At 35.8% G+C, this 26,465-nt stretch overlaps 1 protein-coding gene across 2 annotated transcripts in view; it reads right to left on the bottom strand.

The window, feature by feature from the left end:
• Nucleotides 1–22,347, bottom strand: part of SMC2 (structural maintenance of chromosomes 2) — a 46,916-nt gene extending 24,569 nt beyond the window's left edge. The window contains exons 1-16 of one of the 2 annotated variants that reach the window (XM_015238949.3): nt 22,179–22,347; nt 21,085–21,313; nt 20,324–20,473; nt 16,661–16,783; nt 16,013–16,051; nt 13,309–13,419; nt 13,079–13,123; nt 11,581–11,814; nt 11,228–11,377; nt 7,884–8,117; nt 6,205–6,364; nt 5,578–5,695; nt 4,728–4,866; nt 4,230–4,349; nt 2,366–2,570; nt 299–434 (exon numbers count right to left, since the gene is read on the bottom strand). In XM_015238949.3, coding sequence (XP_015094435.1) covers nt 299–434; nt 2,366–2,570; nt 4,230–4,349; nt 4,728–4,866; nt 5,578–5,695; nt 6,205–6,364; nt 7,884–8,117; nt 11,228–11,377; nt 11,581–11,814; nt 13,079–13,123; nt 13,309–13,419; nt 16,013–16,051; nt 16,661–16,783; nt 20,324–20,473; nt 21,085–21,252 — 2,132 coding nt within the window. In that variant the 5' untranslated portion in view covers nt 21,253–21,313; nt 22,179–22,347. Of the gene's footprint in view, nt 1–298; nt 435–2,365; nt 2,571–4,229; nt 4,350–4,727; nt 4,867–5,577; nt 5,696–6,204; nt 6,365–7,883; nt 8,118–11,227; nt 11,378–11,580; nt 11,815–12,812; nt 13,008–13,078; nt 13,124–13,308; nt 13,420–16,012; nt 16,052–16,660; nt 16,784–20,323; nt 20,474–21,084; nt 21,314–22,178 lie in introns of those variants that run through there. The other variant, XM_072959867.1, reaches the window with a different exon arrangement.
• Nucleotides 22,348–26,465: the final 4,118 nt, after the last annotated feature.

Raw genomic sequence — 26,465 nt, 5'->3', positions numbered from 1 at the left:
TGGGTCTACCCACTAATCCCAGCAGAATGTTAACAGGGTCTATCTCAGCAGAAAAAGGGGAATATTCGGCTGATTTCTCTTTCTTCTTTTTAATTAGCTTTCCCTAATTTCTTAAACACATTATTTTTATTTAAAAAAAACCTGATAAACAAGTTAGCAACTCACAACTGATTCAAATAAAATCAAGGACATTATGAAAAAAGCCATAAATATTTCTTCAAACAAAACTCTTTTTTTCTACCATGCAAATCGTTGATCAAAAAATTTTTTAAATACAGCTTCATCCAACCAGTCTTACTTTTCAGCAGTGTTTTTAAGACCTGCTAACTCCTCTTCTAGAGCCTGTAGCTCATTCTCCTTGATTCTCAGCTCATCTTGAACATCTTTGAGTTCTTGAAACTTGGTTAAAATAGAAGATGCCTGGGATCGAGCACCTGACAGAGGCAAATGGAACATTAAGTTACCACATATTTAGTGAACAATAAAGTTTTCTAAGAGAATTATACTTGAAAAGACTCGTGAAGCTACAGAACTCATTTCATCATATGAATCTGAGGATACACATACTTGATAACAGATACTTCTAAGTAGATGCAGTGGGTTATGTTTTCAAAACAATCACTGCCTCTGCCTACTGGGCCCATCCCTACCAGGCCCATTTTCCTCCCTGCTAATATCAGGCTTAGCCATGTGATTTCGTTTGGCCAATGAAATGGGGAATGTGCCTCTTCTGAAAGTAAACTTTAAGAGGCTGCACATAATTCACCAAATGTTTTCCCTTTCCCATAAGAAAAGTATGTTCAAAAAAAGGACTTATTTCTCAGTCTGTCTGGGTCCCATAATGAGAATAACATGAAACAGACAAGTGACCTACAGTTAATGTAACATAATTATGGAATAAACTTATAAGCCACTGGGAGTTGGGAGCTGTTATGTTACCACATCATAACATGGTCTAAACTCTTGATCTAGCGGAGTAAACTGGTTTCACCGTACATGTACTATGTCTGGCAGTAGGTGTTAACAGGCTGAGGTGTTATGTTGGCAAGAAAACGCTAGGCTTCATGGGAGTATGTGAAGGTCAATCAGCAATGCTATTATGAACACTCTGTTTATATGATACGGGGTTACATATTTGCCATCTCTTAAACAGGAATTTCAAGAATGTCCAAATTAATGGAACCTAAAAGGTTTCTTCTATTTTAGATATTTAAAAAATATTTGTGCTCTGTATCTTCCAACTGCAGATACTAGTCATATTATACTATACACTTAGTATGGTATACTGGGGAATTTGATACTTGATCATGGAATTCATTATATTAGCTACTGTTTCCTTGGCCTAGGAAGAAATTAAGACACTTGATAATCTCAGGAGGCATCCAAATCTTGTGGTTTGGTTAAAAGCACATACTCTGAAATCAGACTATCTGAGTTCAAATTCTGAGCTTTGCCACTTACCAGCAAATTACTTACCCATTCTGTACCTCAGTCTATACAACTGTATACTGGAGATGATAGTAATGTCTACCTCATAGTTGCTATAGGATTAAATAAGTTAATTATTCAAAGCCCTTAGAATAGGGCTTTATACAGCGATAGAAATGTTCTATATCTGCATTGTCCAATTACCCATTAACCATTTGCGGTTACTGAGCCCTTGAAATATGACCAGTGCAGTTAAGGAAATTATTTTTAGTTTTATTTAACTTTATCTTAATTAAATGTAAAGAGCCACATGTGGCTTGTAGCTACTGTATTGGACAGTACAGTCTTACACCACTGCCCAGTACACAGTAAGTACTATTCAGTGTTTGTTATTTATTACAGTCACTTGACACAGATCTGAAACCTCAGTGTAGCAAATATCAAAACAAGAAGAATACGATCATTATCTAAAGAATTTCTTAAGGCACCATCTCAAGGGTAGATTTAATTTTGTATTTTACTTTTGACAGGAGCAGAGGCACATACACAAATTAGAAGTCAACATGTTTCCTGAAGGAGAAGTGGGTAGTGAAACTACAAATGTACTGAATAAAAAGACTTCATTTTCCAGTGACTAGAGTATCTTGATAGGGAAAAAAAGAGAAAATAAACAGGAAAAGATTTACTTAAGATGAATAAAAAAGCTATAGTACTGATTATTAGACTATGAGATCCTTGAGGGCTATAACACTGTATAATTTCTCAATTAATATTAAGTATTTGTCAAATAGTAGGTATTCAAAACAAAACTCAATCCTGAGGTTAGGAATAAAATACTAGATTAAGACACTCCAATCCCAGTATTTTCTGTTTAAAAAAAAAAACCCCATTTTATTTAACACACAATATCATAAGAACAAAATAATATAAAACCTACCTCCACTCAATGTGCCATGAGGATCAAATACTTCACCTCCTAGAGTTACAGTTCTAGTCATTATCCTTTTATCAAAAGCTACTTTTTTTGCATTATCCATATTGTCACAAACTAATGTCGTTCCAAAGACAAATTCCATTGCTTTCTGAAGTTCTGGTTTGTATTCAACCAGGGAAAGAGCCACATGAACATTATTAGGGCCAACCTGTGGGAAAACAGATTTCATTATACATAATACTCCTTTCCTTTCAAATATTATTTTATAAAACAGTAAGAACTGCTATAATAGAAACTTAAAAAATACATGCCCAGCTTTTGAACTTTCTAAAGTACTATGGAAAATGTAATAGTTTTAGAAAAAAAAAATCTCAAGTTTAAACATTGAAAAATGTTTAGCTAGAGTACCAGTCATAATGAGAGTTTCAATCAAGCAGAAGCTACTACCAAATTTCTAAATCCAAAATGGCCTATTTGAACACCCTGTCTTAATTAAAGTACAGCAACTGCTGGATCAACACAATTACATAAAATGTTTTATTTCAATTATTAATTTGGTTTTTCTAAAGTTAATTCTTTTTCATTCAAATTAAGCATGCTGGGGCAGCCACCTGCCAGTTACGGAAATAAAAACACCGTAATTGAGAGAGTAAAAAAAGAATTTAAAAAATCCCTCAGTCCTTTATTTTGACCCAACCGTCTTTTTTCAACCTTTGTTTATAATGTCGATCTCTGCTCATACTTTTACAACAACTTGGCATCCTTTATAGAGCTTAACAGCATGAGAAAGCACAATGAAGGCAGCTCCATGTAACCTACATTCAGCAGTGTCCTCTGACATAGCTGTTACCATTAAATGGGTCTGGCTGAGGGATCTTGGTGGAAGTATTTTTGTTGTTACTTATAGCCCAATTCAATTTACTTCTAACACTGGGACTTGACCTAAGGTTGAAATAACTTTCAAAGCTTTGTAGACTCTAGGATGAGTTTTCAAAGTAAAGGAAGTACTGGCCAAAAATACCACTTTCAATTACTCTGTATTCATCTTCTTTCTCCTGATAGTATACATATCTATACTACTGTATTTTGAAACAATTTCCATTGAAGGCTCCTCAATTTCAACAAATATACTGAATATCCATGTAATACATTAATTATACATGCATTTCTACATTTCATAGACTGTCTTTTCAACTCATATACTCAGAATGCCTGCTCAATAACTGGTATCTTTGTATTATGACTGACTTCAAGTTTTTACCAAATATTATACAATCATAATAGCCTTTTAAAAGTATTTCCTTACACTGGTTTGTTTACTACTAACCACATCACTTTAGATCCACCTCAGCAGCTGACTGGGTATCCTGGCTACCTGCTTTGTAGTTCATAGGTTGGAATGCAGTCTAGAAGAACCCCAACAGAGAAGCATCTTTGCAAGACTGATTGATACCTTCCGCAACAGCCGTCGCAGTGGGCAGTTTAAGTGTGCCTGTCATGAAAAAAACCTGAAGAACTCTGGTATTTATCAGCTCTGTAATTCTAACTATGGAGAAATCAGAAATTTAATATTTACTACCCCTGATAGTCATGTGACTTGACTTTAGGTTTAAAGATGTTCTAATACTACACCTTTAAAATATCATAGAGAATTTTAGTCTTCCAACAATTCTATTCTCTTCCTATCTAATTTCACAAAAGCCAACTTTATTTTTTTTGGTATCTTAACTTTTTAAGGCATGGTAACATAATAAAATTTTGTGGTTTGACATATGATTGGAATCCTAGTTTACTTCAAAGGACAGCGTTAATGTCTTGTAATTTTAAAAAAAGTAAGATGCAGACAAAATACATAAGGAAGACTTACAAGATTCTGAGCAACCCTCAGAGTTTCTGGAGCAATACATCTGGCTGAAATTTTATTGAGTGGAATGATAGTGTATCGACGCTTCAATTCCCCCTTTTCTAGTAGCTTTTTTCCAGTAACCTAAGACATTGTGCATTAGAAATAAGAAAACAAAATATTAATAACAGAAAACATTCAAATGGAAAGACTACAAGTTTAGGAATCCATAATCAAATAAATGTTGAGTGCCTACTATTCTGAATAATCAAAACTCGGAGACTGATAATATGCATTCTAGGCTCTTGAGTTAGCGTTAAGACTTCTTCTGGAATACAGTTAATCAAATATAATCAATAACATAATAAAAGAAGTCATTCACACTATAGTTTTACACTGTAAAGGTATAAGCAACCTTAGGAGAAGCTTAAAACATCAAGAAAGTACCCAGTTCTTCTAGGAGTACACAATTTTTCAAGCTAAACAACAACTATAGGTCTTCTTTAATTAAAGTCAATTTACCTCTGTGTCTACTACGACATTGTAGAGTCGGTCCCCAGCCACCAATTCTAAAGCTGTGGTTGCAGAAGTATCTTTCACACTTATCAGTGAAGCTACAAGTCCTTTCACACAATTTCTATTCCAGTTCTTCTCTGGATCCCTAAAACAGAAAAGTGGACAAAAATTAACCTTAGATAAGCAAATAGAAAAAGTTGTACTTTACTAGTCTCTTTCTGACAATATATTAGATTAAAATACAAGATTCATATAGTTTTAACAGAATACAAATTTTAAAATGTTCAGATGACTAGCCAGCTACAGGCTGGTTTTCTCACAAATTGAAGGTTTGTGGCAACCCTGTAGTGTCACCTGATGGTTAGCATTTTTTAGTAATAAAGCCTTTTCAAATTAAGGTATGCATGTTATTTTTTACACATTATTCTACTGCAAACTAATAAACTACTGTTTTATAATCAAAATATCTTTCAGTATATACTACATTTTTAATGTAACAAAAATAACTTTGATGTTCTAATCTTTGTAATACATATATTACTGTAAGTATTCCACAAAAAAAATACAGTAAAACAAATTGTAATATGTTAATATAGCTGTTTAACATTAATGATAATAACCTTAAAGGAACTTTTGGACTGAGATTAAATTCCCCTCATTTTGGTCTTAATTTAAGATTAAGTGGCATCAGTAGCCTTTAAATTTCAGAAGAATTTCCTCTGCCTACAAATCTCAAACATTTCAATTAACATTTAAGGAAGAAATTCCAGTTAAGGAAAAGCAGCTTATAATAATTTTCACACAAAAATATATCTTAGTTATTACTATATTAAGATTCAAGGTTTAACTCTCTTACCTGTAGGCAAATCGAAGATTGGGAAATCTGGCCAAGAGAGCTTCGTATGTTTCTTTCAATCTACTGATATCACGAGACAGCTGCCTACGCTTTTCCAGGAGGCTTTCCTCCTTGTTTTCTAAACAGTAAGTCATAAGTAAATTGAAACCAGTTTTAAAAACTCAAATACTACACTGTTTTATGGAAAATATTACTAACCCCTACCCTCAAAGCATTTCTAGAAACAAAATACAAATTTCTGGTGGGTAATTAAAGTATGCTTAACATTCAAATTTCTATCAAGTGTCAGGTGAACATTATTTCCAACACATAACACCATGTTCATTCCAAGAAACAACATATGAATTGGATACCTACTAACATAGAAATATACAAATAACATTTCTGAGTTGTCAAGTGGCACTTCAGAGTAACTGAAACAGGAAATTCTCAGTACTGAGTTTTCAAAAATTCAAAGCGCTGTTTTATACTCAGATATTTTTGTGACTATATTTACATACATATCCTATCCTAATACCACTAGTATTAATGGGGTAAAAATTTTTCCTACTTGCTACTTCCTTTAAGTTAGTTTCTATCAATAATCACTACTTCTAATGATTTAACATCACGTCTTTAAAGGCAAACCTTCATAGTTTAGCTTTTTCATTTCGGCTTCAAGTTTTTCTTTAAGTTTCTTCACAGCTTCTAATGCTTCTTGATCCTTCCTGTAGCCACTATCCATCTTCTTAACTTCAGTTTGCTTAGTCTTTAATTCTTGTTGGGCATGTTTCAACTTCATCTGAGCCTGTAATAGAAAAATGTAACAGACTATATGAGGCAGATAGTGCTAGTGATAAAACAGCCACAGATTCCAATTGGTTTAAGAGACACCATGACTGGGACATTGTGCTGTACACCAGAAATTGACACACTGTAACTGACTACTAAAAAATTAGAAAAAAGAGACATCAACCTTGAACATACAACTGCTTGGTCACTTGGATTAATATCTCAACAGATCAACTATTTCCCAATACTGTCTCCTCAAAAAAAATCTCAATAAAAACTTATAAAAAGTATATGCTTAAATCATTAAATAACTTGCAATTCATGTCCATCTTTTTACTATTTATAAAATATGACATTAGTGAGTTCAAAAATTATATCAAAGAATAACTGCCATTAGCTGGTTAAATAAAAAACAAAATAGAAAGCTAGAAATCACTTCCTTCCTTTCTTTTCTACTTAGATATGCATATTTGTATTTATGTATATTTGTGAGTTTTATCTGACTATGAAACTGTATTGAGCAGTGAGAATAAACTTATACAGGAAAGGGAAGCAAAACTGACAGAAAAATTTAAATGATAGAAGTCTGATATTTAAATGCTAGTTTATATAATTGAGCACCTTTCTTTAAAACCACGAACTAATGTTCTAAGGTCTTACTTGAGTGTATCCTTTAAAACTGAATGGTGGGCTTTTCCCAATATAAAAAGTAAGTTAACAAAGAAATTGGGAGGACTTTAAGATTCTTTTGCTATTGATTTCTTACAATTTATTTGTGACTATCCATCTTTAAATGAAAAAATTGCAAATGTGTAATAGAAAATCTTGACTAGGATTAATAGACACACACATTCGGATGTATTTTTAAAAACAAGTCCTCTATTAAAAAATGAATAAAAGAATGTGTGTGTGTATATATATATATTTTTTTCTTTCTGCCATCAACTCTTGTGTTCACAGGAGTTCTGTGCTACACATCTAAATAAATTTGAAAACCATTACAATAGACAGAAAAGCCTTTGAAGATTATGAAATCAGAGTAGGGAAACCAAAGACTGGAATGGAGGTAAATGGGAGATAGAGATACTTCGAAGGAGGATGTTGCAAAGTTTCAGAAACAAAGTTTTAAGAACTAGGTGTGGTGGGAATAGGAAAGGAGAGGACATTTTTGTTTTCCTGTTAAAGCGTACAACTTCAACTTTATGTCAATACAACAGCAAAAAGATGGAAATAAACTGACTAACCTCAAGTATTCCATACAATGTTGAAAACACAAGAGAGCATTTATTGCACTTACAATTTCAATTAACCTATAAAGGTACTTTATGTTTTATAGCATCATTAACACCATCAGTAGGTAGCAATCAACATATTTGAATTTCATTATTTTAGGTACTAAATAGTAATCAAGTTCCTTGATATTGATCTGATTACTTTCAACATTTTACAACAACTGCCAAAGCATAATATGAAAGAGCTTCTCAGGAAAAAGAAAAACAAAATGCCACCACAAAGTGCTCTATGTCTGTATTTACCTGTTTGGCTTCTGTCTGAGCTTTACTTATGTCATTTTTACAGGCCATCATCTGACCAGCCAGAGTTGCTTCTGCTCCGTCTTCGTTGCTGGACAGGCCGGCGGAGACAGCATTGAAGTGCTGCTGTGCAGCAGCCAGAGCCTCGGCATCTTTATTATTTGCTTCTTGAAGGGCATTCAGCCCATCTGTTATCTTTTTAACCTCTTTTTCCTTTGCTGCTAAAGTTTTAGAATCCTTTAGGAAGAGTTTCAGATTGGTAAGTATTATGTTTTAGAAAACCATCCATTTTCTTATACCCTTATATGTCATCAAATTTCATAGCAAGTTGAAGTGAGCACGGTAATTTAACCATCATAACTTTAAACACTGTAGTCCCATTTTGAAATTCAGCCTTTCTCAATTTTTAGGATAAATATCTCTCTTATCCTAATAGAAATACTTCCATTTCATATGTTGTAGTCAAATCTGGGACATATGAGCTAAGACAGCATTGAAATTTAAACCACTTGCAAAAACTAAAAATCAGTTCCTCTAAATCTCTAAAATTGAAAAAATAGCCTTACTACCCCGAACTTAAAAGTAAAGATTTTAGGACTAAGAGCATGTATATGAAAATATTTTTATAAACTATTGAAAGTTCATAAAATTTTAATATTAAAATAATCACAGGCACAGCATTACTAATACTTAACACATTTTAGGTTCCAGTAACCAGGTAACAAACTATGCAAAATACCAGCACTGGGAAAAGAAAAAAAATCTAGCTGTATTATTTACATGAAAACGATCAGAAATTTTGGCCCACATAATTCATGATTCATCAGATGTTTATCAGATACATACCCAGGTACCAGGCATTGTCCTAGACATTAAAGACACAAGCTCCCAAGGGAGCCTATATTTCTAGGATGAGAAACATAATAAACAAATATATAAAGCAAGGTAAAGGGATGAAAAAGAATGGGACTACTGTTTTAAAGGAGGGAAGAGCTTTTTGTGATGATGTGAAACCTCAATGAAACAAAAGGAGTGACCATGCTAACACTAGGGGGACAGTATACTTGGCAAGCTCTGAGGAGTATGCTTGGGTGTTGGAGGAACTGTGGTTGGAGCACAGTGAGCAAGTGAAGGAGCCAGGAGTCATATTATGTAGGGTCTACAGACCGTGGGAAAGACTCTGAATTTAACTATACGCATTATTTTTTTTTTTGAAACCATTGAAGGATTTTAAGCACAAGAGTGATGTAATCCAACTTTAGCTTCTGTAAAGAACAGACTGTAGAGCAACATGAGTAAAAGCAGGACAATTAATGAGGATGCTCCCAGAGTATCCCTCCTGGGAGGTGATGGCCTGAACCAGGTTAGCAGTGAAGGAAGGATAAAAAGTGGTTGTATTCTGGATATACTCAAAGTCAATGGAATCTGTTGATGAATTAGATACTACAGGGTTTGGGGGAAAAGGGAAAATCCAGGAGGACTCTAGGATTTCGGGAGTGAACAACTAGGTTAACAGTAGTATCATTTACTTACATGAGGAAAACTCAGGCAGGTTTGGGTAGGTGGGGAAAATTTTAGGAGTCCTATTTGAGATATATTACATTTTAGGCTTTTTGTAAGTCATCCATGTAAAAATGTCAATTATATAACTGAACAAATGAGTCTAGAATTCAAAGGAGTAAAGGCTAATTACTGATTTGAAAGGCACCAACATATAGATGGTATTCAGGGCTACAGGGCTAGATGGGATCACCTAAGAAATGAGTGTATAAATTGGCACCTCAAATCTATTATTCTCCAACTAATGATAACCATATTTCAAATTGTCAAAGACAAAAACCTAGAATTATCCTTCAATCTTTTATTTCATATTCAAAAACCAATCTACTGGGTCTATCTGTTGGACCTATCCTTAAAATACACATAAAAGTTCCACAACTTCTCTACTATACCCACTTCTACTGCATTTATCCAAGGGCTGCTTCTTCCCTTTATCATTAGTTTATCCTTGAAACAGCAAGAATAGTCCTATTAAAACATTAAAATGTCACTCTTCTGTTCAGCCAACTCCAGAGGCTCCCCATGTCACTCAGAATACAGATCAAAGTCCTTCATACATTTTGCAAACCACGTGTGATACCATCCCCCCATCACCTTTCTGCATTCCTACTACTTAGTGATAATCAGCCACATTGATCTCCAAGCTTTTCAATGCCTTAAGCACTTGGGGCAATTGCTGTTCTTTTGCGTGGAACATCTTTCCCTACAGCCTGCCAATTTATCTACACGGTTCTTGAACCTCCTTTGGGTCTTTAATGAAATACTGCCCTCCCAATTAGACCTTTGATGTCTACCCAATTTAAAATCCCAAACTGCAACCCTCTCCACTGCTTTATTTTGTTCTCCACATCAGTAATCACTATGTAACATGCTATATATTTCACTTATTTATTTCCTTTATCATCACTTTCCTCACTGGAATGAAGATGCATAAAGGCATTTTGTCCATTATCATTTTATCCATTGTTATAACCTAGCCCAAGTTATATCAAGGGTAGTTGTTGTGATACACAGCAGATACTCAATAAATATTAATAGGATGAATCTCCATACTGTTTTCCATAATGGCTGCACCAAACTACATTCCCACCAACAGTGTATGAACCAGCAATTCCATTCCTGGGCATATATCTGGACACCCCAATGTTCACTGCAGCACTATAGCTGCCAAGACATGGAAACAACCTAAATGTCCATTGACAAATGAATGGATAAAGAAAGTGTTGTATATTTATACAATGGAATACTACTTAGCCATAAAAAAGAATAAAATAATACCATTTGCAGTAACATGGATGGACCTAGAGATCATCATTCTAAGTGAAGTAAGCCAGAAAGAGAAAGAAAAATACCATATATCATTCATATGTGGAATCTAAACAAAGAAAAGAAAAGGACACTAATGAACTTATCTACAAAACAGAAACAGACTCACAGACATAGGAAACAATCTTACAGTTACCAGGGCAAAGGGGGTGGGAAGGGATAAATTTAGGAGTTTGAGATTTGCAAATGTTAGCCACCATATATAAAAATAGATAAAAACAAAAAACAATTTAAACACAATTTCTTCTGTATAGCACAGGAAACTATATTCAGTATCTTGTAATAACCTTTAATGAAAAAGAATATGAAAACTAATATATGCACATATAACCATGACTGGGACATTACGCTGTACACCAGAAATTGACACATTGTAACTGTCTATACTTCAATTAAAAAAACATTAACAGGATGCATAAATGTATACCACTGGAATTAAATTAAGCTTTTTATTTGCTTACCTCAGCCATATTTTTTTCCAGCTCTTTGCGTTTATTCTCTTCACTCTCCAGATTTTTCTTCTTGAGATCAAAGGCACTCTGAGATTTAGTATTGACTCGCTGAGCTTCTGCAAGAGCATCTTCTAAAGATCGAAGTACACCTCCAATTTCCTATAATCAAATGCACTCAATTCAATCAGTATACTTAAAATACGTTCACGTCAAATTTTTTTGGAAAACTATATAAATCATTTACTTTTTATAAGCTATTTTATTGTCAAACTTAAAGATTAACAAATCAATACAGAAAATGCCCTAGTTACTGTACATAATTTTTTTTCAGTATATCATCTATTCTTACAAATATGTCTGACCTTATCTTTTCTTTTTTCCAACTCTTCTATTTCATGACTAAGTGCTTTTATTTTTTTATCATTCTCAGATAATTCTTCTTGAAGCTTAACAATTTTATCCTGCATTTCTTTTAACTCCTCAGCTGAGCGTTCTTTGGTATCTTCAGCCAGCAAAAACTGATAAGCAATATATAAACGACTCAAATGTTCTATTTCTCTCATTACTTTTTGATACTCCAAGTAGGAAGATCTTTCCTGAAAGAGAAATCACCAATAAAGCATAACTCAAAATTCATAAACGAAGTTGGAAAAAATCAAAATATAGCAACATGGATACAATTTTCCATTACAAGATATATATTGGATTTTCTCTTAGATTGAGTAAATATGGATTATAAATTTTAGGAAACTTTATAACAGAATTCTGGCTTTTTAGACAGTGTTCTACCATCTCCAATGAATCGTATACGACTGTTTGTTTTCATATATAATCAGGCAGTTGAGTTTAACAAAGAAATGCACGCATAAGGTTCATAGACGGGGGATGGACAGCAAGAAGTCTATATAAATACAACCTACACACCACAAATGATACACTACTAAATGTATTTTGTAGTAGTATTACCAAGATGCCTACCCAACATTCATTCATGTAACTATTTGCTCACATATTACTAAACTTGATTTCCATAAGAACCTGCTGCGGCAGAGAAAGTAGACAATTAAAATCACTAATTTGCAGATGAAGAAACAAATTCAGTGATTCAATGACCTCTCAATGCTCTCAGACTTAAATTTGGCAAAATCTGGAATGACACCTAGGTTTAAACTAGTATTTCAGTGTTTTCTACTAAATAATACGTACAAAGAGGGTACCTTCAAGTTCATCTTTAAATTTTTCAGTTTTTCCAACAACATCTATGCTACTTATATGGATTCAGAAGATAGCCTGAGAAGCATCAAATTTTAATGAGCATTTAATAAGTTCCTAAACACAATTTAAAAACAATGTGCTATAAATGCATTCTTTCACTGAAACTTTATGATACCAAAAGCTGCAAAGATTATACAGAAAACAGTCATCTATTTTAATACCTTTCACTTACCAATTGCCTTGACAGCAGTAATAGTAGTGACAGCCCCTCTTATCCTAGAAGTTATTCACTCTACCAAGAAAGGTTACTAAGAGTGTCCTATTTTTAGGAAATAACTGTTCTGCTCAAGTCTAACTATCCCAGAAAATTCAGACTTACTTTTCAACAAAGAATTAAAATCTGGAATATCATCTTCTGAGACTATGAGAGCAACCTCCAAAACCATGATGACTGAACAGACATGCAGTACATGTCCTCTACAAGCAGAAGGCTGAGTATGGACTACAAACTCTTTAACTCTCATCTCATTCCAGAAAAAAATTCCCGAGAAGTGGTACACAGTTCATCCCTACATGTAAGATCTTGGATACGTCACCAATTTTGAGAGACAGTCTAGCTGGTTGTCCTCACATTACAGTATATACCTCTTTTAATTTTTGAATAGTTGGAGTAATTTCTTCTTCAAGTATCTGGAAAATAAAGGAAAATCATATTTTTTAGTATGTGAAGTACCATTAAAGAGATCTGAAAGAGGAAGAAGGATAGAAGACTAAGGAGAGGAACTGTCGGGGGGAAATTTCCCTTTCTACAGCAGAGAAACTCTAAATGCAAAATTACTCTCTTCTCTAAAAATGTTTTATATAAATCTAATTACCGTCTTTATCTCTTTCAGCTTAGCCTCCTTTTTTTCTATAGTCTTCTGGGCAGCTATCTTTTTGTATTCATACATCCTGGTTCCAGCTGCTTCTTCTATCATGGACAAAATCTGGAAAGATGATTGTATTAATGTTTTAAAAATCCAATACAATGCATCTCAATGGAACTTACATTAAGGTTATTATTTAAGGCCTTAATCTCACTACGCATCTTAACAAAATTATGGACCATAAAAGTTAAGTATATAAAAATGTACAAATTAGCCATAACCCTAACATTTAAGACACATCTCTGGACTTCACTCCAATTCTAAATCACTGATGTTCCAGAGTACATCTCTTTTAGAACTGAAGCTAGTAATTCTTTCCTCCTCTTCTCCTGCAAATACAAGCCTTGAAAAAAAAAATAATAAAGGCTAACAACATTCAGCTTTCATTTTATAAATTTATACTTAAAACTGTTCCCAGTGAGACTTCAGTCATTTTGTTCCTACAAGGATGAGCCTTGGCATCTCACCTGTGTCATGTGCTTTAAAAACTTGGTCAAGTAACTTAATTTTCTCTGTCTGCAGAGTACTGATAGTATCCCACAGCATTGTTGAGAAGTAAACAAAATAATTCATGTGAGAAGCACTTTGAAAAAGGCAAACATTAATCAATTATAATTTTGTAAGAAGGACACTTTTACCAGCACTCCTTTTTCACAAGTTTCTGAAATTCACCATCAGTTCCTGTCTCAAGAGGATTATTCCTCTGAAAACCATTTTGATTTCTATGTATTTGGCAGGTTTCGAATTGGAAGTTTTCCCTTAAGATGCTATCTAAAGAAAATAAGCATGACCTACGGTCAAACTGCACTAGTATCAGTCATCAGTCTTCTTAGTTCTTCTTCACAGAAAAAAATAACCAGAAGAGCCTTTGCTCTTGTACAAAACATTGCTTCCTTCATACCAACTCTTCTCTAGGGTGCTCCAAAAGAAAATTAAGTCTTAATGCCCTAAGCAATCCATTGTATGTAATGAATCAATTTCACTCAAATCTTTTTCTGTAGGGTTTAACTCTGACATGGAACACAAGTTGAGAAGGCTACTTTATACTGTTAAAATTTCTGTTAATACTGTATTAGGCACCTAAAACTCTTAGAAGAAAATGTAAGTGGTAACCTCCTTGATATCAGTCTTGGTGATAATTTATTTGGATTTGATACCAAAAGCAGAGGCACCAAAACCAACAACAACAACAACAAAAAGTGGGACTACATCAAATTAGAAAGCTTCTGCACAACAAAGGAAACCATCAACAAAATGAAAAGGCAACCTACTGAGTGGGAGAAAATATTTGTAAGTCATATATATAAGGAGTTAATAACCAAATACACAAAGAACTCAGTACAATTCAATGGAAAAAATTACAATTAAAAAAATGGGCAGAGGATGTGGATAGACATCTTTTCAAAGAAGACATACAAATGGGCAAAACGTACAGGAAAAAATGTTCAACATCACTGATCATTAGGGAAATACAAATCAAAACCACGAGGTATCACCTGTCAGAATGACTTATCAAAAGGACAAAAAATAACAAGTGTTGGTGAGGGTGTGGAGGAAAGGGAACCCGTGTGCACTGTTCGTGGGACTGTAAATTGGTACAGTCACTATGGGAAACAGCATGGAGGCTCCTCAGAAAATTAAAAATAGAACTAACATATGATCCAGCAATTCCACTTCTGGGTATTTATCTGAAGGAATCAAAGACACTAATTTGAAAAGATAATCTGCACCGCAATGTTCACTGCAGCATTATTTACAACAGCCAAGACACAGAAACAACCTAAGCGTCCACTGAAGGATGAATGGATAAAGGATATGTGGTATTTACACATATAAACAAATTAATGTTTAACCATTAAAAAAAAGGAAATCTTGCCATTTGTGACAACATGGATAGGACTCAAGGGCATTATGGGAAATGAAGTCAGAGAAAGACAAACACAGTGTAATCTCACTTATATGTGGAATCTTTAAACAAAAAAACTGAACTCATAGAACAGACTGGTGGCTTCCAGGGGTGGCGGATGGGTGGTGGGCAAAACGGGTGCGCACAGTCAAAAGGTACAAACTTGCACTTATAAAATTAAAGGTCCTGGGTAGGTAAGGTAACGTATGGCATGGTGATCATAGATAACCATACTGTACTACATATTTGAAAAGTGCTAAGAGACTAAATCTTAAAAGTTCTCATCATAAAAAAAAATTTGTATCTGTGTGGTGATGAATGTTGACTAGACTTCTTGTGGTGATCATTTTGTAATATATACATATATCAAATCATTATGTTATATACCTGAAACTATGTCAATTATATCTCAATTAAAAGTAATAATAATAAAAAAATTTGCTTAACAAGGTCCCATGACTTTTCTTTTACATTCTCATTTAATCCTCAAAACAGACCTTAAGGTAAGGATTATTGACTTCAATTTATGAATGAAGAAACTAAGGCTCAGAGGGCTATGTTTCATAATTTTTAAAAAATTGGGGCACAGTGTTAAATATTAAAAAACAAAACTATTTTTACTCATCAATCTTAAATGTTTCTAAGAATTTTAATAATGAAAGAAATAATGTTAAAAAACTGGTTACCTAGAAGATTAAGACAGTATCTGTAATTATTATTTTTACCGTCCTTAGAGAGTACTCTTACCTCTGGAGGTTTCATATTCAACACTTTTGTAATTCGGCCCTGAAAATAAAATGGCAAACTTAGTATAATAACAACAAATTACAGAAAGAGTAACCTCAAAGCATACATGTTTATCTGCACCGAAGCTGTTGTATCCTAATATACCAATCTTTTGGGAGTTATTTCTTCAACCTACATGAAAAGACGTTTCTTTTATTAGATTTGAGACTAAAGTCAGCTTTTAATTCTAGAATTGTGCTATCCACTTTCTCGTGAGTGATACAAATTACGTAAGTTATTAAATGATACAAAGTTAACTCGGGCCACATTGCTGAGACAGTTAATATTAATGATGTAGAAGTCTCCAATTCTAAAATGGCTAAGTATATAAATGTTAGCCTAATTACTGAACATTTCTTGATTTTTTTGAATGATATCCCTCCAAGATAAGTCAAAGAAAATTGCTTCTAGGCATTCTTCAAAATTCAAATGTATACAATATATTAGAAGACGTAAGTACAAATAACTCACCTACATTTCTTAAGAGGTGCCCAAACACTAGCATAGTAGTAAATAAAAAATCCATATAGAAGCACTTCTGCTATAAGTTAAAAAATAAAAGATGTCAAAACTATCAAGAAAGATAATATAAAGACCACAACAAAATACCTGCATGATGAGAAAGTGAGGGTTGTTAACATTAAGGCCAACAGAACAGAAGAGATCTTGTACTCTGGTATTGTTTGCATTTACTCCATTGATTAAATATTTATTTCTGCCACCAATAACCACCTTAAAAAAAAGAATTTTAAAAGATATAAATGAACACACACATCTTGAGTTAAGATGATAAATCCCCAAATACAATACATTATCTTTTATTTGTTTGTTCTGTCTAACTAATGGTAAACAAAACCAATCCAGAATAAGTAACAGAGGAAGTGTGACATGGTCAAAAAGAGTATGACACTGAGTCAGGACAACTGGCTTCTAATGCAGGGACTTTTGCTAAGCAGTTATGTAACCAGGCACAAGACTCCTAACCTCTCTTGAACTGGACTAGGTCTCTAAGGTCCCTTGTAGCTTCATGTTTCCAAGTGTGTATACAATATATTTTCCATCCCTGATCACCCTCTTTCTACAATTTTCAATACTCAGAGGTTAATCCCTCTTCCTCCACTTTTTTAGCTTCCAAAAGAAGTCAGATACAAAAATCAAAGACAAATAGTTTGTCATCAATCTTTGTCAAGACTCTAAATGGGATTAATAAAAGACATGACTTGTGAATATCTGAAAGGAAAAGTATAATCATAGAATTTCAGCTTGGGTTTAATAAGAACAACTTTTATCAGCTACCAAAACTGTTCATACTCTATTACAGACTTGCATTGTCATTTTTTGGGTATGATTGTCTCAATCTATGGTATTTTGTGGTCCTTAATGGCAAGATCTATTTCTCATTCCTCTTTCTATCTGTATTTCCAAGTGCATTCCAGAATGATCACCATGGAGGAATAACCCTCCAAGAGTTCACACAATACTACAGAGCTACAGTAATCAAAACAGCATGGTACTGGCATAAAAACAGACATGGATTAATGGAACAGAATAGAGAGCCCAGAAATAAATCCACAGACCTATGGTCAATTAATCTTTCACAAAGGAGGCAAGAATATACAATGGAGAAAAAAGACAATCTCTTCAGCAAGTGGTGTTGGGAAAACTGGACAGCAGGATGTAAATCAATGAAGTCAGAACATTCCCTCACTCCATACACAAAATAAACTCAAAAATGGCTTAAACACTTAAATATAGGACAAGACACAATAAATTTCCTAGAAGAAAACATAGGCAAAACATTCTGATATAAATCTTAGCGATGTTCTCCTAGAGTGTCTACCCAGGCAATAAAAATAAGAGCAAAAATAAACAAATGGGACCTAATTCCACTTACAAGGTTTTGCACAGCAAAGGAAACCATAAGCATAACAAAAAGACAACCTACGGAATGGGAGAAAATATTTGCAAATGATGCAACTGACAAAGGCTTCATTTCCAGAATATATAAAGAGCTCATACAACTTAGTAACAAAACAAACCCAATCCAAAAATGGGCAGAGGACCTAAACAAGCAATTCTCCAAAGACATACAAATGGCCAATAGGCACATGAAAAAAGTTCAATAACACTAATTATCAGAGAAATGCAAATCAAAACTACAATGAGGTGTCACCTCACACCAGTCAGAATGGCCATCATTCAAAAGTCTATGAACAATAAATGCTGGAGAGGATGTGGAGAAAAGGGAACTCTCCTGCACTGCTGGTGGGAATGTAGTTTGGCGCAGCTGTTAAGGAAAGCAGTATGGAAATTCCTCAAAAAACTAAAAACAGACCTACCATATGACCCAGCAATCCCACTTCTGGGTATATACCTGGAGGGAACTCTAATTCAAAAAGATACATGCACCCCAATGTTCACAGCAGCAATATTTACAATAGCCAAGATACGCAAACAACCTAAATGTCCATCAACTGATAACTGGATAAAGAAATTGTGGTATATTTATACAATGGGATACAACTCAGCCATAAAAAAGAATAAAGTAATGTCATTTGCAGTAACATGGATGGACCTGGAGATGGTTATTCTAAGTGAAGTAAGCCAGAAAGAGAAAGAAAAATACCACATGATATCACTCATATGTGGAATCTAAAAGAAGAAAACAAGAGGACACTAATGAACTCATCTATAAAACAGAAATAGACTCGCAGACATAGTAAGTAATTTTATAGTTACCAGGGAAAGGGGGTGGGAAGGGATAAATTTTGGAGTTTGAGATTTGCAAATATTAGCCACTATATAAAAATAGATTTTAAAAAAAACAAGTTTCTTTTGTATAGCACAGGGAACTATGTTCAGTATCTTGTAATAATCTTTAATGAAAAAAATATGAAAATGAATAGATGTATAAACATGCATGACTGGGACATTATGCTGTACACCAGAAATTGACACACTGTAATTGACTACTTCAATAAAAAATAAATGAATTTTAAAGTTAGTCTTAAAAATAAAAAAAAAGAATGCTCAGCACTTAATATTAAGTATCAATTCATTTATTCCTCTGACAAGATTATTACCCATAAGTAATTTGAGAAAATCTTTATTAAAAAACTCTGATGAAGATACAGGTGTATGCATTGTATGAGGACAGGAATTTTTAGAGGGATTAGTAAAAGACTTACTGAAAATCCTTAAAAAGTGATTATTTGATAGATGCTTAATGACAGAGAACAGGATTCTGTCCCAATCTAATCAATTCCCCCCACTCCTTTTTTTTTTCCAGTCAGAGGCTTTCATTAAAATAGAGGGAAGTCTATAAGGTACATAATGGTAAGCTGGAGAGTGACTGGGAATTAACAGAACTTTTAAAAATAAAACTTTGACAATCAATACATAACACTGAGTATAATAAGAAAAAAGATTTAAAGGGACAAATGTAAAGTCCTCTACTGCTTTTAAAAACCTGCTTAGATACAGAAATGGCAGTACATGGCTAATTAATAACACGTGAAAAAAATTTACAGTGATTTTAAGTAAATCATACATGAATTCATAATGTACCGTGAATTCTCCAACATCATATTGGGAAAAATAGAAGTAGAGTACCTAAAATGAAAGAAATAACAATTTCTGCTTAATCCTGTCCTAGCCAGACCAATTTTAGTATGTGCAATTTGAGATGTCATGGATTAAAATAATAAATTAAAAAACTGGAGCAAATTTATATTCAGTATCATGAGACAAGTGAAAGAACTACAACAACTCAATGTCAACTGAAAGCGCTAGAGAGATTTAGGTTAGAAAACCGACTTACAGAACATTTAAACATTGAATTACGGAATAAATTAATTTGTTCTTGGTGCTCTCAAGTAAACTAGGATTAATGTATAAAACATGAAGACAACACTTTGACTCAATTTACAGGAATAACCTTCTAATTAGAACTTTCCAAAAACAGGTTACCTCAGAAGACAGCAAGATCCCAAGTACTACAGGTGTTCAGACACAGGCAGCGAAGACTCAAGTGTGGTTCAAGATTTAAGCATGGTTGAGTGCTTGTACTCATGGATTTCAGATTCCTTTCAATCCTCTTGGTAAATGGTGGAATTTACATAATCAAAATTTTAACATAAGGAAGATATTCTTAAGGAATCTAGTCTGTATTTGATGCATCAATTTTGCTCATAAACTTTCTCTCTCCAGCAGTCATATTGCCAAAAAAAAAATGCAGGTTTTTAGGTAACCAAGTATTTAGTAGCCACTCACCTGCCTTGTTACTGTAATTTCATCATGTACCTCAAATCCTAAAGGACTTTGCTTTTTGTCAGAATTATCAAAGGTGATTGATACTGAGGCTTTGGTAATGCCAGCCTGCCCGTTTTTGTAAACTAAATCTTGTAAATTAGAAGCCCGAACCTAAAATAAAAGAAAATGTTAAAAGTTATAAAACCCCATATGGCACAAAATATCACCAAAAATGGGTTTCCTGCTGTTGGAAAACCACCCACGTAGTATCCGTTTAGCAGCCAAGGACAGGCAGTAGCATTCATAGAGAAGAAAGCAAACCAAAGGGGCAATGACCTGAAATGGGCACCTTTCTCCCTTGGGCTTTTTCAACTCTAAACTGAATTGTTGTCTACTCATTTCTCAACAAAAGTTCACTTGAAAGACTGAAGGAAAACAATGTCTAAGAATTTCACTATTCATCCAATCCCATTAGTAGATTTTGAAAAGGCTTCATAATTGGTGGGAGGCGGGGAATACAACTCTGGAATGAGAATGCCTGAGTTTCAGTGTTGCTCCAAACATCTTAAGAGGATGAACCTTAGGCAATGACTCTAAGTTTCTATTTTCTCACTTAAAATATGGAGCAATAATACCCACCTTTAACGAACTGTGGTAAGGTGTATAATACTTCACATAAAAATGCAAATGAAGAGAATATTGGCAACAGTCTCCAAATTCAAAGGATTCCCCTGAGGTTCCTCAAACTTCAATTCACATAAATCAGAGAGTTTACACTTTACCTGAGACAGGTTGGAGATGCCCAGCAAAAAGCAGATGGAGTCCAGTATGTTGGATTTCCCACTACCATTTAAACCAGTGATAGCATTGAAGAGGGGGTCAAAACCATTTACTTCAGTCCTCTGAGCATAGGACTTGAATCCCTCAAGAATGATCGACTTAATGTGCATTTTCACTACTGACTTGGACGGGTAAACCTCTGCTAGAAATGAAACTGGCCACAAAGCAGTTCTGTACAAAGCAGAAATAAAAACACGTAAGTGGGATGTAAAATCGGAGTAATAAATGTGAAAGACTAAAACCTAAGGACGACAGCTCAACAGAAATGAAACAGCCACTGACCAAGCTACTTCCTTTCATGTAAAGTTACCTTTCCCTAAACTAAAAATACACTAGAGTTAGTGTCTACCTGGAAGTTAATTACATCATTCATTCAACCTGGAAGTCAACCACTTACTTTCCCAGGCCTACCTTCCACCGTTATCGTACTCAAGGTAACACAGACTACATTTCACATCTCATTCCCTTTGCCCATGCTCTTCTCCTCGACACGGGGATACCTCACTCTCCTTTACAACTCTCACGTCTTCGCTCAAACGTCACCTAACCGGGGTCCTTCCTGACTTCCCTATATAAAAGAGCACCTCTACCTATCCCCTAATTCTGCTTTTTCCTTCACTGCACTTAAAGCTGACACAAAGCAGCACTTAATTTATTCGTCTACCCAACCTATCATGTAATGAATGTCCCGTAGCATCTTCGCCTACGTCCACCGCTGTATGCTGGAACAGTGCCTGACTCCAGGGCGCGGGGCTGGGAGGTGCCTAGTTAATACTTATAAAGAGATTAAACCCTAGACAAATAGACAAAAGCCACCTGCTTTCACTCAAGCTTACTCCCTCGCTTCATTAGCTCTTTCTGTCAACACTTTCTCACCTTGCTCCAAGGCTGGGTAGGAACAAGCCATTCTGCCAAGAACCCCTTAGGACTAATTTTAGTCTGCGGTTCGTTTTTTGCTACTCGGGCCCCCAGCCCCCACGGCCCCCATCTCCCGCCAGGAATACCAGGCTAGGCCCAACCAGCCGCACGCACGCACCTGCCTCACAGCTGCGTCAGGCCGCCTGGGCTTGAAGCGCCCCCAAAGCTCTGTTCCTAGGGCGGAGATAGGGCCAGCTTTGCCCGGCTTCGGGGGCTACGAAGCGAAATCCACCATAGCGGCTACAAACGGGCCCCGCGCTCTGCACCGGGCCGGAACTATTTATGCCTTTGAATTTCGGCGCGAGCAAAGGACCCCACCTCGAGGGCCTATTTCATTGGCTGGTGCCTAGGAGATGCCTGATTTAAAGGTTCCATTTTTTTCCCTTCCATCAAGCAATAAAAATGACGAGGAGATAGGAAAGAAGGTCGCGAAGGTGGCGGCTAAGGGAAAACCGACGGCTTGGGCCTGACGAGTAAAGAAGCTGGTGGCTTATGTTGAGATTGGCGTCCGGCACACCTCGGGCAGCCCCACGCCGCAGCCTCGGGGCCTCGCGCTCGCCGGCCCCGCCCCGTCTCATGCCCGGTCTGGCTGCTGGCCGCGTCCTGGAGGCCCCGCCTTCCCGCGGGCCCAGCGGGATTCGCTCGTGCGGGAAGCTGTGGAGGAGGGGTGGCTTCCTGCCGTGTCCTTGTTCTGCTTCAGAAGCCTGAGTCTCCCCGGGCTTACTCAGACTCACTTAAAATGGAAGTTGTACCTTGTTGGGGGTAGGGAGGCGCCGAACGAATTTCTGAGGACGGTGTGTGGCGTTCTGGTTCCGCCCCCCGCGGGCTTTGGATCCACACAGGGCTTTCCGTCTCAAGTTTCCCGCCCGGAAGGGTCGATAAGACCTGCTGCCAGAGCTATGCAGAGTCCAAAGGAGAAACTGAGTGGGCTCGATAGTAGGTGCTGGACGAATAGGAGTTCCCCTCCTTTCACTGAAAAGCTGAATAATGATAATGGATGGCAGAAGTAACTTTTCAGAGAATTTGGAGGGGAGCAGCTTATCACAGCTGATGTTTATTGAGCTTCTTTGTGCCAGCCTGGGTTCCAAAGGCTTTGTAAATCCTAGTAGCAACCCTGTGGAATCCGTGATACTGTTCTCATTTTACAAATGAGAAACTGAGCCACAAGAGAGGTGAAGCAGCTTATTCCAAGTTGAAGTGGAGAAGCTGGGATTTGTTCCCAAGCTGTCTTGCTCTAGGGTGCGCACTCAGATATTGTAGTTCCTTCTCTCCGCGTAGACTCCAGTACTAGTGATAAGAGATTACTGTTCACTCTTGAGGAAAAACTGGCCAGTTTACTCACAGTTGAGCATATTGATACCAATAAGTTAGGAAAGGCTTAGTTTCTGAGTGAACTGTGGTGCTATTCCCTAGGTGATATATAAAAAGATGGTGTGGCCAGTATGCTATTGTAGGCCATATATTTAAAGTTGCTTTTTTCGCCCGCGATTGACTTGGCAGTATTTAACACTAGTCGAACTACCAAGAATTACCAAGAATGGGCCAATGTTTTGAAATTCTTTACCTACTTATGAGAGTAAAATAGTTTTTATGAAGTTTTTGTTTATATAAGAAAGAATCCATTTATTTACTTTCATATGCCACCTCCTTATGAAGTTAATCATTACAGACCTAACATCATTAGCTTTGTGTACCCTGATTCCTGCCTTTCCTACACTCCACATCTCTTCACTTGTATTGATTCTATTCAATCTTAATACATTTCAACTATGTCCCCTTCATTTCATCACTTTGTGAGTAAAGAATTTTAATTTGCCAACAAAATGTAATGTGGGTTTCATCAAATTGTGAAATGAACAGTTCTTTGGGGTGAAAGTGTAAATGTTAAGACAGACATCATTAGCCTTTGCACTTACGTAACAGATTAATAACTAGCTGACGTGATAAAAAAAATGCAGATGCACTTTTGCTAGCTAAGGACTTTTGGGTACTTACAAGAATAGACATATCTACTCCCACTAAAAGTATTTATTAAAATGAAAATTGCTTATAAAAGGAGACATCTATAGCAGTTTTAGTCTTAGAGCATGTCAGAAACACTAAGGACTTTGTGTTAGTACAGATGGACGTGAGGGAATCACTGAAGGTTTACTTACAACTCTGCCCTCTGAGATTACGGCAGGAAAGTGGGAAAGACCAAGGCACAAAGCCACTACTACCCCCTAAAGAGGTAAGGGCTGGAAGTAGATAGACTGTAGGGTAGTTACAAACAGAGCACTCTTCCTGTTTTACAACCATGGATGAAAAACTTGAAAGCTTTTAACACTTGGCAGGCTAGTAGAGTCTTAGTCCTTATGTGGGTGGCTGCAGTACCAGCAAGGACACTGATAAAAACATAAAATGAGATCTAGGAAAAACATTGGGTCTTCTATCTCACAGGGCATTGGGAGGGACCCTCTCCCTGGGTGCACTTTTCTAATTCTGGAGTTGTACAGAACTTCTCCAGTTCTTCTCCATACCTGTGTGAATTCTCTTTCCCTGGAACTAGGGAAGGAGAAGAAAGCAAGCAAGCAGGCAAAAGAACGAACTTTACCTTCACTGCAGGAATAAGAAAAGTTCATTCATTTTGTTGAGAGATTAATTTGGGATTCAAGGGAATCAATTGATAATGACAGAAAGTTCATATTGTATTGAGCACCAGCAAGTATAACCTGTCTGACGAACTTGAAAAGAAGTACAGCTGAGCATAATTTAAAATGAGGAATAGAAGAGGTCATTGTATTCGTTCACTTATGGGATCTGGTTAGACATTCACTTTTGTTTCAATGGCAATATTGTTTTCAATACTACATGTTCTGTTTGGTTCTTTGTAGAATCTGCCCATTCTTTCATTATGATTGCTATTATTTTGCCTCCTTAATCAAGTTGAATATCTTTATTTTATCTTCTCTTTCAGGTGCTTCTATTCTTTCCAGCTTTTGAGTTGCTAACTATACTGTTTACAACAGTTGTTGACTTGTACTCATTGTGATTGATTTCCTCCGTGGTGCTGTTCTAGGATGGGGTGGTTTTGTTTATGGGAGTCTCATGTCCTGAGTTGGGAAAGGGTCCCTTCAGAGCAGTAATGCATTTGTTTCTGTCAAGGTTCTTTGGCTCTTAAAGATCGTAGAGCATTTGTAAATGATTATTTCTCGGTTTGTGGTTCCTGAATTATACAGATACTGTAAATTTGTATCTGTTGCAGGTCTGGGGTTTTGACTTCTCACAAGTACCTTTTGTTTTATCTTCCTTTCCAAAGCTTTAGACAAAGAGCAAACTTCCTTGCTTCTTCCCCGGACTGGAGGAGTTTTTCCAGTCCCAATGACTGGCAGATCTTTAAGGCTCCGGGTTTTACCCAAGGGACTAGTTCCAGCTCCTCTGGCTCACTGAAGCTCAAGGCCTAGTGCTTGTGCACTGGAACCCAGCCATGGCTCCTGAGTCCTATGGCCAAGTATAAACTGTTGGAGGACTGCTTATCAGTACCTGCTCTTCAAATTTTCAGTTTGTTTCTGGTACTTGGAATTTCCTGGGTTTTGTTGTTGTTGTTGTTGTTGTTGTTGTTTGGCTACTGAGCTTAGTATATGGTTTATATAACAATAGTTCTATTTTACCTAGTATTTCTATGCGTTTATAAAGGGAATTCCAGTCAACCAGGTCGGAAGAGGTCTTCTCACTTACTTTTCGTGAAGACCATCAGTGATCTTTGTTTTGTTCCTGCTGAGCCTTCCTTTCAGATTCTCACATTCCTTTTGCAAAGTAGCTTTCCCTAAAAAAAAACAGAGAAAGATATTGGGCTCTTAAGAAAACATTTTCATGCACTCCTCATAAAATCCAGTCTCTTTGTACTTCTTTCATATTTGTTCTTTCAGTTTTTCCAGCTGTCCTTGGCTTAATCACTTCCATGCTGGTTAATAGCCAAAGCTACTCATTTCGTCTCTCTTCTGCTTTGTCACACCCCTTCCTTTACAGGGATGATGATTCACTCCCTGTGCTCAAGTATTATTCATTTCATTGTTCTCCCTCCCATAATGGTTCCTTATTACATTTTATTTCAAATCCATACACATCTGCTTATCTTCCTCCAACTGGTTCCATTTTATTACCAACTCGATTCTTACTAGATTTCACTTGGATTTTTTTTCTACAAGATCTGCTGCTTTTGTAATTAACATTTCCTCCATCTGTTACATCATTCTGTAGTCCTCCAGTCACAGCCTTCAAATTCTGACTTAAATTTCTACTTCAACAATACTTATTAGCCACTAGTCTATGCCCTCTCTAAAGTTCTATAAAATATATGTTTCTGTATCAGAAATATGTATCTCTTTACTCTGTATTCATTTATTCTCAACTCACTTTTCTAGAC

Source organism: Vicugna pacos, chromosome 4 (assembly GCF_048564905.1).
Source record: "Vicugna pacos chromosome 4, VicPac4, whole genome shotgun sequence".
Taxonomy (NCBI): Eukaryota; Metazoa; Chordata; class Mammalia; order Artiodactyla; family Camelidae; genus Vicugna; species Vicugna pacos.
Note: the sequence above shows the minus strand (reverse complement) of the source record. Positions and strands in the feature narration are given on the sequence as shown.